At 36.9% G+C, this 11,712-nt stretch overlaps 2 protein-coding genes across 2 annotated transcripts; both read left to right on the top strand.

The window, feature by feature from the left end:
* On the top strand, positions 2,745 to 7,463 carry LOC18788983 (probable protein phosphatase 2C 12). Its single transcript, XM_007222326.2, has 10 exons — positions 2,745 to 2,969; positions 3,276 to 3,568; positions 4,227 to 4,398; positions 4,528 to 4,681; positions 4,766 to 4,829; positions 5,192 to 5,299; positions 5,546 to 5,671; positions 5,845 to 6,080; positions 6,340 to 6,542; positions 6,648 to 7,463. The coding sequence occupies exons 2-10, from the start codon at positions 3,368 to 3,370 to the stop codon at positions 6,671 to 6,673; spliced, it is 1,290 nt and encodes a 429-aa protein (XP_007222388.1). The 5' UTR covers positions 2,745 to 2,969; positions 3,276 to 3,367; the 3' UTR covers positions 6,674 to 7,463.
* Positions 9,664 to 11,363, top strand: LOC18791885 (BRI1 kinase inhibitor 1). Its single transcript, XM_007222430.2, has one exon. It carries the CDS (start codon positions 10,174 to 10,176, stop codon positions 11,194 to 11,196), a length of 1,023 nt encoding a protein of 340 aa, XP_007222492.1. The 5' UTR covers positions 9,664 to 10,173; the 3' UTR covers positions 11,197 to 11,363.

The following is an 11,712-nucleotide window of genomic DNA, read 5'->3' as shown; positions in this document are numbered from 1 at the left end:
AAATATGAATGGACAGGAGCTAATTCTTATCTTTAATTTCCTCCTTTTCTCCATATATTTATAAAAAGAAAGACAGCTATATTGCATGTTATGGGCATGTGGATATTCAGAGCCTAAAACTTTTCCATGGCAATCAATACAAGCAATTGACTTCATTGCCAATCACAGCACACCACATTTTCCTTAAAGCCAAGATTTTTTCCCATTTCACCACATCATATATATATATATATATATTATTTATTTTCTTTTTTTTAGTCCAATTCTTCAACATGCACAAGCGATGACTAAACTAAGCCAAGTGGTGAGCTGTTGCCGTGGTTGAAGGTTTTTTTTGTTGTTTTTATATATTTTCCTTGTGGGACAGACAAATGGACACACACTACTACTTTGCTTGCCAAAAAAGCTTTTAGCTTTTCCAGCTTGCAAAAAAGCAAATAAATCGAACATGCCTTCTACGTCTGTAACATGTCATGTATGTATGAATATGAATGAACGAGCTCTGATTGTTTACAGCACTGCCTATTTTATGTGAATTTCGGTGGGGTCACAGACCAGACCAAGCCGATGAGCCATTGAAATCCCGAGCAGTTCGAGCTTCTGAGCCGCTCATTAATATTTAATTAGCGCGACTGATTAATTGACTTCACTAACGCTGAGTTGGTTGTTTAGATAATTGGCGCCGAGAATTCCGCACTCTCCAGGTGGAGGACAAGGGGTTAGGTTTCAACCAAAAAAGTGGTGCCCCGAAATAAATGTGTCCGTGGGCTCGGGCCCTATGGACCCTATATTTAATTAAAAAATAAATTTAGATTTTAATCATTAAAAAAAAAAAATTTATTTTTAAAAAAGGACAAAAAAATCTTTTAACTTTCAAACTAAAGACATGCAAATATAAAGGATTCCTCGAAAAATCCAAAAGTAAATAAGGGTAATTTTGTCTATTTTGGTTTCTTTTAAAAAATTTCTCTCTCCTTTGGCCTTTTCCAAAGTCTCCCAGAATATGTTCAACTACGTGACATTAACATAGTGCTTATTGTTTTTCATTTGCGTTGTTTCCTCGGTGAACATTGGATATTTATAGGGCACAGATCAGTTTGGAATGGTAAAAGACTTTTTCGTTAACCAAATCAAAGATTTCAGTAGTTCATTTTCTTTTTCGTTAACCAAACTAAAGATTTTGGATTGATTAACTTAATATTCGATTCAGATTGGTTCAGTACGCTGGTATTACCATGATAAAAACATACTAATAAAAATACAATTTATAATACTTTCACATAATATAAGTTCTTGAATAAATACACCAAATTATCCTTGTAAAATATAAAAATCCAATAGTCTAATTCATCCAAGTATGAAATCAAATAACTTAGTCACTATATTATTCAATATATACTCAAGATGTACAGGGAACCACTTGTGTTTGTTGTTTGAACATTTGAGTGTTATTTTTACTGAATTCTCTACATTTATGTAAATGATTTTGACCTTTTTTTTTGCGTTGGGTTCTTTAGTTTTTCATGCTGAATCCAACCATATAAAGAACATAAAATTTGGATCAACGGTTAGAAAGTTATACGTAAAAAAAAGGACAAAGGTCAAAACTGAAAAACATAGGAAATTCATAAATTCCTCTTTGACCAAAAGGTGCTACAGTACCCGGGTGATAAAGAAGTGATAGAATGGTGATAAAGATGTGATACAGCAGTGATAAAGGAGTGATACAAGATGCTGATTGTATTTATCTTTGATTTCTTGTTTTGTATTTAAATATTAGAATAAGTATAAATATCGGATCAGTACAGGTTTCCGTCGAGTTAGGAATATTATTTTTGTTAACCAAACCAAACATCTCAGTATAGATCAGATCGGAATAATTAAAATTAAAAAATAATTATTTAACCAATCCAAACTAAACCGTCGGTACAATACGGTCGGTGCGCAGATAATTCGAATAAGATACCCGTCCCTAAATATTTCTATAAGAAAAGTTTTTTTTTTTCCAACCAAAAAAATAGAAAAGAAAAGTTTTTTTTTAGAGTTATAAAAAGATAACTTAAAATAAAAAATTCCCTAGAAAAAGCAAACAAGTAAAGAGTATAAACAAACCATTTATTAAAGTACACAGCTGAAATGTTTTATATTTTTTATACACGTGATATTAAAAGAAGGGAATTCGAACATATAACTTTAGTGTATGAGTAATTGCCCATAATTACTTAATTACAGACTAAAATATTCATTATGTAAATTCTCATTTGAGCTACAATCCCCATATATGGGCTAAAACGTTCATTGTGTAAATTGTTTATTTATTTTTCATTTTTATGATTTTTTGCTTGTCCTCCGGTCCGTGAGGGGTTGTTTTGCTTGACCGAGTCCTCACTGAAGTTGAGGTCTCCTCGTTGCGTAAAAAAAATCACATTATGTTTTGTCCTAACTGGTCGACCACATCAGATTCCTTACAATCAAGGGGCCCACTGGAGCCCACACCTCATTGTGGGCCCATACAGAATTAGAGAGAGATCCACGAAGAAGTCACGAATACGTCCTTTTGCTCTTGACTCTTGCGCACCATACAAGTCAAACGGCTTGCTACAACAACGTCAAACGCGGCTCGGAGCGCCGAAAAGAGAAACGGCGTGGTTTTTGCCACGTCAGCGCCAGGAAATTTAGTAATTTAGTAATTTATTTTAATTAAATTTGTTTCTTTCCTTTTTTTCTTAAAAAGAAGAAAGAAAAGGAGAAGAACAGCTTCATTTGCGCTTTTTCAGTTCATATATTCGCTCTCTTTTTTTCTCTTTCTCTCTTCCTTTTGAAGAGAATGGAATTTCTGCAGGGCGCCGGGATCCGCGTTTCTCGATCAGAGCGACTCACCACCACCACCTTCGTCTTCCTCGCGCCTTACGCTCATCTTCTTCGCGCGTAATCACCATTTGCCATTTGCTAATCATTCCCTCTTTCCTGTAATTTTTCTTTTCTTTTCTTCTCTTTTCCTTTCTCGAATTCGTGTTCATATCGACATTGCTATTATTTAACTGTCTCTTCATTTGCTGTTACGATTTTTGAGATGATAAAAATGGCTTGATTCGTTTTTGTGATTGCCGTTTCGTTTGAAGATCTCGCTGATTTCGTTGTCGTCGTGGCAGTTTTAGCCACTGATGTCGACGATTTCTTATTAAGATTAACGAGATCGATTATTAGATTGGAGAATGCGCGAAACGCAGCGTTTGATTTACGTGCGTTTATTTTTGCCGTCTTTTGTTTTGCAGGATTTGGTTTGAGAATCGGAGATGGAAGATTAGAGGTTGTAGGAGGAGGAGGATATTGAGACTGTGTTGAGTTGTTTGGGTGTGGGGGAACAATGTCCAACAAGAATGAGAATCATCAGACGGTTCCGCTCTCGGTGCTGCTGAAGCGTGAATTGGCCAATGAGAAGATTGAGAGACCCGAGATTGTGCACGGTCAGGCGAGTCAGAGCAAGAAGGGGGAGGATTTTACGCTGGTAAAGACGGAATGTCAAAGAGTTGTGGGAGATGGAGTTTCTACGTATTCAGTTTTTGGGGTATTTTTCTGTCTGTCTCCGCTTCTTCTGTTTTTATCATTTTTACCTGGTCTGCCATTTATATTGAAGAAAATGTAGAATTGGCTAAGAAGTTAATATTGATGTTAATCAAAGGGGAAAATACTGTTACCCAATGGTTTGATTGAGTTTGTTGATCAGCTGTTTTTGGTGGATTTTTGTTGACATGCTTTCCCTCTTTTGTCTTTTGATATATGTAGTTTTCTAATTTATGATACTATCACTTAGCATAAGCTCTATTTCATGTTTAGATAAACTAGATGTATTTGAATATGCAGTTGATAGCGGTGATTGTTAGACTAGCTATTGCTCAAGGATGTGGGAATAGTGCTGGGAATATTAAATTTGTGCTTATGTTTTGTAAACAAGTTCTTTTAAGCCATTTTAAGACTTGTGCTGCTAGGTCTGCCAAAACAACTTTTGTTACATTTTGTAGGATCTCTTAGGTAGATGTTTTATTTTGATTGCCCCTTCTACCTAATCTTGGGAACTCTTTTTACTTCTATTTCCAAGTTTACTGATACTACCGAAACCACTATTGAAGCATGGGTATCCTCTACTAATGAATTGATAATCATTCAAAGCTTGATGGTTACTGCTTAAGTGCTCTGGATTGCTCTTACTGAACCATGTCTTGCAGCTATTTGATGGGCATAACGGGTCTGCTGCTGCTATTTACTCAAAGGAGAATCTTCTAAATAATGTTTTAGCTGCTATGCCTTCAGATCTTAACAGAGATGAATGGGTAGCAGCATTGCCAAGGGCTTTCGTAGCAGGATTTGTCAAGACAGACAAAGAGTTTCAAGAGAGAGGTATGGTTAATTTCAATCTGCTTTTACTTTGACCCTATGATATTGAATTGATAGCCCTTGTTTTACCTTAAGATTGATTAAATCGTAATGTTTTTCTTCTGATATTGCGTTGTTATTCTCATCTTGCAGCTCAAACTTCAGGAACAACTGTCACCTTTGTGATTATAGAAGGATGGGTAATATCTGTTGCATCTGTTGGCGATTCTCGTTGCATACTTGAACCTGCTGAAGGTGGAGTTTATTATTTATCAGCAGACCATAGGCTTGAAATCAATGAAGAGGAGTAAGTTATTTGTATAATGTGTTTTTAACTTACTTAATAATCGGTATCCCTTATTAACCCTCCACCCCAACTATATGTGAATAGGCGGTTGCGTATCACTGCAAGTGGGGGTGAGGTTGGTCGGCTTAACACTGGTGGTGGGGCTGAGGTAACTTTTCTTCATGCCTTACTTATGCTTATTGTTTTTAAGTTGTTGAGTATTTTCCAGGAAGTCAATTTTTACAAGCACAAATTTAGATGTTAAGATAGGGATATCAAATCCTGGTGGATGACATGGACAAGTGTGCTTAAAGATAGGTTGAATCTATTGTCGGACCCTGATGTTAATAAGATTATGAACTTGAAGAAATTGTGCTCTAAATGTTGCTCTTGAGATGAAAATTTTTAAGTGTTGATATCAGTCTGCCATCTGTTATAATTTATTGGTTTTCCACATGTTGAATTCTGGGTATTTTCTAATGCACAGCCTGAGTAATTTACGAAATGATTTGTTTATTTCTGTTTTTGTAGATTGGTCCTTTGAGGTGTTGGCCTGGTGGCTTGTGTCTGTCACGATCTGTTGGTGATATGGATGTTGGGGAGTTCATTGTCCCTGTTCCGTACGTAAAGCAAATGAAGGTATGTTTCTACTGTTGTCACATTTTACAACATTCAGCGTCCATGTTTTAATCTCCATATGCTCGATTCCCCCTTAGATGTTAGTGCCAAAACATTCAGCAGACATTTGTAAAGCAACCCCTATACTATTATGAAATTTTTTATTTTATTACCTATTGCTTTTCATTGCTGGAACAATAATTTTCTATGATGTCTTCACTTTGAAATCATTATTTTAAAGAATTTTTTTCATTGTTTTTCCTACAGTTGTCTTCAGCTGGTGGTAGACTTATCATTTCGAGTGATGGAGTCTGGGATGCCTTGTCTGCAGAAACAGCTCTTGATTGTTGTCGTGGGATGGCACCAGATGCTGCAGCTGCACAGATTGTTAAGGTATAATAGCAGTTATAAGTTTCAGTTTTCTATAAGTTATGTTATATGTGTTATATAGTTTATAGCTTTTGCACCTTGACCCATGCGTTAGATGCTTTGCCAGAACTATTGTGCTGGGAGGGCTCTTTCTTCTTTACTTCAATACTATGTCTGACTTTTTGTTCTATTTCCAGGATGCTGTAGGCCACAAGGGACTTCGGGATGATACAACATGCATTGTGATTGATATTTTACCACATGAGAAGCCACTCCCGTTGTCGCAACCAAAGAAGCAGGGAAAAGGAGTGTTGTTTAAATCCATGTTTCGGAAAAAGCATTGTGACTCATCTTCTAATGTTGAAAAAGAGTATATTGAGCCAGACATGGTGGAGGAATTATTTGAGGAAGGTTCTGCTTCGCTTTCTGAGAGGTTTGTGCTTAAAAAATCATATTCATGGCCTAAACTTGATTTTTGATCTCTGGGTCAGGCAGAAGTGTTTGTTGCTTACTTAGTATTTTATTTTCCTTTTCTGTTCCCTTTTCTAACTTTGAGTTTTTCTTTTGGGAACATTCTTTCGTTATTAGTTGAACTTGGTATGATGGGTTTGTTTCATTATTGGTGGAGCTTTATATGGAGGGGGTTTGTGTAGGTTTACTGGTTTTTGACAGTATCTTCATGTGGAATGCAGGTTAGATACAAAATACCCGCTCTGCAACATGTTCAAGTTGTTTATGTGTGCAGTTTGTCAAGTAGAAATTAAACCGGGAGAGGGTATTTCGATACACAGTGGATCATCGAACCCAGGAAAATTGCGACCTTGGGATGGCCCATTCCTTTGCTCGAGTTGCCAAGAGAAGAGAGAGGCTATGGAGGGAAAAAGACCTTCAGGAAGTATGACAACCTTCCCCACTCTCTCCCAAATTGTTCTTATTTTTATTTCTATTTTTTCAAATTTCTGGCACAATCTTTAATTTATTCTTGGCTTGTTTCTTTCAGGAAGACGTGATAGCGATAGTGATTAGCCGACCCTCCTGAGCGTTATTTGAACTTGAGAGCACTAACAATTACTTTGAAGTTGTTCATGAAGTGGGAAGGTGGTGCTTCTCTTGATATTAGTTCCCTTCAATTTCTCAATGGGGATTTACGATCCGTTTTGGCACTCAACTTAGGAGGAACCAACCTATCTGGATCTCTCTCTTTCTCTCTCATGTTGTCATGTTTCAAATCGGAAGATCCCAGATAGAGCTGCATGCTTTCTTTTAAGTTCTGTTTTCTAACTTCAGAGTGATGTAAAATCAGGGCCTGCCTCCCTTGAAAAGGTTCATGGAAGGGCTGGATGAACTTACTTGTGCATAACCATGCATCGGAGGTAATTTTCTCTCTGGATCCATGCCCTTCTATTTTACAGAGCTAACATTGAAACAAACCACTCTTCAATGTAATATTATTATATAGGTGAAATTGATGAAACCTCAGGCAGATTCATTACACATTAGGAGATTAAAAAAAACCTGTCTTCTCGGTTTTTCTCTATTTGTTCAAAGTAGCTATCCTTCCATATAACTAGGAAGGTAACTATTAAATAGAAAGATTGACAATAATTTTTTTGAAGAAATTTATCTTTTCATTCTTTTCTAATGATGTTTCCTTTCCCATGTTTGTAATAATTTAGTATCTCAGTTAAATTACTGGATAGCTGCCCATTTTATCTCTGTACAATTCCATGGTCTCGTGCCTTTGTTCTTCAAATGGTTAAAAGGGTTGCTATAATTGTAATTTATAAATGGAAAAAGAGGCATCATTTAACAGTAATTTTTGACTTGGCACCCATACGTTATCTATATTTCTAATCTATAATTTAATAAATCATTTTGTTATCAAAGTGACAAGGTTGCTTGTTTAGAGTTGGCATTGTCAATTGGTAGTGTAGTTTCCTTGAGCACGGCTGTGCTCGTCAGCAAGTAGGGACCATTTTGCTCTTGGTTTGAAGGAGCCAAGTTACACTTTCATGTAAGCTTCGCTAGTTTCCTGTTTCAAGGAGCCAAGAAGGGACCATTTTTACATATAAATAATAAATAAAACTTATGCTGAGAGAACTATAGTCCCATACAAGACATTCTATTGTCGAAAATTTACTGTTAATAGGTGTAATCAGTTATATACAATCCGTCATAGGGCAGTTTTTCGCTCGGTGTAGGGATGAACACCGGAACATGAAGTTATATATAGTGATGGACGCTTTTGATCTTAATTGTTGTAACCAAAAGAAAGATCGTCTTCATTGTTTATGTGAACTACGATCAAAACAAAATAAATAAATTTTGAAAAAAGGGGATGCAAAAGCGAAAATCTTCCACGCAGGCTTCTGTTTGTTAGTTGTTGCCCCTTTGCTGCTTCTTCTTGATGGCTTGGGTTCCTTCCTATGACCCCCGTGTGTGGTCTCTGAAAGAAAGAAAGAAAGAAAGAAAGAGTGGCTGCTGGCAAAAGCATAAAGGGGAAGGGAAACTTTTCCAAGCCTAATAAGATCTCTCTCTCTCTCTCTCTCTCTCTCTCTCTCTCTCTGTCTCCCTCTCTCTCCCATATGGACTGAGTGCGAAATCTTTGTTTCATGCCATGTTTGCTTCCAAGTCTTATCCTTTAGAGAAAATTACAATATGATTTTTGAATGGTTAAGTGGTGAGGATGAGTCAGTCCACCACAATAATGCTTGCATGATTGAGATGTAGACCTCAACTATAAGAACAAAATTCCCTCCCTTACTATGGATGTATCATCTGGACCACTATGTGCACGTGTGTTTGGGTCTACCATCACCACCCAACTTTTAAAATTTTGTTTATCACTTACGCCACCCGTTATCCAGTTGTTGTGTGTGTTCATCATCGTCCGATGTATCCGTCTTAAAGGGCTTGACCACATGATCATACGACTTCACACTTCATTTCTCTATTGTTTTTCATCACGTGTTAATCATCATTAGGAGTTACTTACATCTTCTTATTCTATCTCGTACATTATGTGGCATGTCTAATTCATGTCATCGATTGTGTACAATAATTTTTCTCAACTAGGGCTTCTGCTCTTTTCAATTGATTGGTGGGGCGAACCATGTCAATCCGATATTGGACTTGTTTGGATTCATGGATTCGTGGTTAATGTTATTCCTCAACATAGTTTTAAATAATTATGACAACATCCATGGTGGGTCCCTTTTTTCTCCGACATTGAATAATCAATCATTTGCATTAGATTATTTAGACATTTTACACAAATGTACACATATATCTCAATCCTTAATGGTATCCGTGTATACAAAGACCACTCTTCTGTCTCTCCACGCAACTTGGTTTTAGACAATTTGATTGTTCTACAAAAACCTCGAATAAAAAGATCACAGTATCACTTGGAATTAGACAACTTGGGGGATCACACAACTTAGATGATCAAGATGATATGAGCCCGTGAGGTTTAGATTTAAGAATCAGATAATGGTCAAGAAGATTGTTTGAAATTGGATTTGTTTATGTATTTATTAACACAGGGCAACAATCTAAACTATAAGAAAATTATGGTTTCTCACACACATTATCAATTTGTCATGGAAATTTAAACTTAAAATTATTAATTTATAAATTAAAACTGATTTTTATTGGATTACGATAAGATGAATACGTGTAAAAGGATAAATTCATTACTCTAACCAATTAACCTAACCTACTTATGTCAACTTCTTCGAAAATTTCAATTTTAGAGAGATAAGACAGAGACTTTCTTCAATTTTTTTGCTTGGTTTGAAATCTTATCTTCTCGATCAAAAGGCCTTCAATTTTCCATTTGAGTGGTATCTGACATCACAACATAGAAATACTAAAAATCATAAAAACCACAACATGGGAAAAGCTAAAGGAAGGAGAATATAAAGTGCCTGGTTTAAAAATTCAAAGATTCTTCTTGATATGGGGGGGCTCTAGGGGTTTTGCATTTTTGAGTGTGTACGTGAACATGACTTAACTTCTTCTCTTGGGGTGGGGAGGACCAGTCTCACTGGCAAAACAACTAAATACAAACAGACGCATACCCAAAATGAAGTCTGCCTTCCCAATCCCATCTGCCTTTTTAGAGAAAATTTGGATCTTTCTGACCTCATTTCCCAAAATCACAACTCTCTCCCAGTAGCTGTTGGATTTGACAAGGACCCACTAGCCTATAACAATACAGCTAAATTTATCATCTCATTCTAGTGTCATTGGCCACCACAACCTCTCTCTTTCTCTATATCAAAAGAGAAATAATGCATGGCAATATGGATTGTTGTTTTGCATAAAAGACATGGGAAGCCCAACTGCACAGGACTGACAAGACTCTCTCTCTCTCTCTCTCTCTCTCTCTCTCCACTGCTTCCTTATCTCTCTCCCCAAAGGTTTGGTACAATCCGAAGAACCAAAATTTATAAAAGTGAGCGAAAAACCAGACACTGGTTCTGATCCCTTTATCAGGGTTGAACAAAAAAATCATTGGAGTTATGGGCACCCATCAGCAGGAAAAGACCAGAGAAAAAGCTGTAGGAACCAGGCATGAAGAAGAGAGACTAAAAGTGGAAGGAATTGGAAAAGAATTAAGGCAAGCAGCAGCAAAGCAAGTGCAGCAACCAAGTACAGCTCCTGCCTCACCGCCTTCAGCTTCCTCCTCTCCCTCTCATGATTTTTCCTTCACAATCTCTCTCCACTCTTCTTCCACATCAATCCCTGATCATCATAACAAGGCCAAATCCACCCCACCTTCTTTTGCTATTGATTTGTCCCCTGCAGATGACATTTTCTTCCATGGCCACTTGCTTCCTCTCCAATTGCTCTCTCACCTTCCTGTCTCTCCTCGCTCATCAACCAACTCCCTGGACAGCTTCACTCTTCCCATCAAAGACTTATCAGATGATGATCAGAGACCAACCAAAGAAAGCAACAACAATGCTAACAACTGCAGCACCAGCATTGGCAGGAACAAGAATATCATCAACAACAAGAACAACAGCTGCCGCAGCATAAACCAGATAAGCCCACATCACAGCAACAAAAGTGAGGCAAGGGGAAGAACAAAGTCCAAGTCTTTCTCATTATTCGGGTTACCAAAATGGCGAAAAGATTGTGAAGACAGAGAAAAAGAAGACAAGGAGATGAAGCACAAGAGGAAGATGAGGTTTGATGTGAGCCATATACTAAAGAGGTATGTGAGAATGGTCAGGCCACTATTGTTATTCAGAGGAAGAAAAGAGAAGGGCCAATTCCGGAGGCAACCTTATTCGTTTTCGGGCAATCTAAGCTTGAGAAATAAGCATGAGCTGAGAGGAAGGAGAGGAGAGCTTTCAGCCCCAGCATCAATGAGAACATCTCCAACAAATAGTGGCCTTCTTGTTGCAACATCAGCAACTAATCTTCCTTCTTCCACCATTGACAGCACCATGGAAGAGTTGCAGGCAGCAATTCAAGCTGCAATTGCTCATTGCAAGAATTCCATTGCCAGTGCCACAGAAGAGAAGATCAAATGCTAAGATTAGATAGGAGGGGAAACAGGGGAAATTTTTTATGTTTTACATATTATTTGCAAATTAGGTGGATTTCATATATATATGAAGAAGATGTATTTAATCAGTTGAAAGAATATTTCAATATATTACTGCATCTGGAAGTTCAAGGTTGAATCATTTGATTTAAATCATTGTCTTTTGTGTAGGTTATAATTAATTTGCCCTGTTACTATTAAGCAATATATAATAATCCTTTCTGTCATTCTTTCTACAGGATGTTGTATATTACTAGCTTCTTCTTTTGAGAGGAGAAACATTTTTAGCATTTGACCACAAAATGACATTTTAGCTCTAGAAACACCAGCTGTCTCTCTCTCTCTCTCTCTCTCTCTCTCTCTCTCTCCTGTGACATTCTAGACATTACCAGTTCATGAAAGTAGGCTCATTATCAATTTCCATCTTCCAAAGTCTCGGAAAAAATTTACAAATACAATTATTAAGTCTGTAATATATACGATGACTATAAAATCATCACACGAG

This window comes from Prunus persica, chromosome G1 (genome assembly GCF_000346465.2).
Source record: "Prunus persica cultivar Lovell chromosome G1, Prunus_persica_NCBIv2, whole genome shotgun sequence".
Classification (NCBI taxonomy): domain Eukaryota; kingdom Viridiplantae; phylum Streptophyta; class Magnoliopsida; order Rosales; family Rosaceae; genus Prunus; species Prunus persica.
Note: the sequence above shows the minus strand (reverse complement) of the source record. Positions and strands in the feature narration are given on the sequence as shown.

Bases quoted from the DNA above. Each gene is read 5' to 3' on its own strand.
- LOC18788983 (XM_007222326.2), top strand. From the start codon at position 3,368: ATGTCCAACAAGAATGAGAATCATCAGACGGTTCCGCTCTCGGTGCTG. The intron at 3,569-4,226 runs GTATTTTTCTGT...CATGTCTTGCAG, and splicing joins CTACGTATTCAGTTTTTGGG to CTATTTGATGGGCATAACGG. The intron at 4,399-4,527 runs GTATGGTTAATT...CTCATCTTGCAG, and splicing joins CAAAGAGTTTCAAGAGAGAG to CTCAAACTTCAGGAACAACT.
- LOC18791885 (XM_007222430.2), top strand. From the start codon at position 10,174: ATGGGCACCCATCAGCAGGAAAAGACCAGAGAAAAAGCTGTAGGAACC.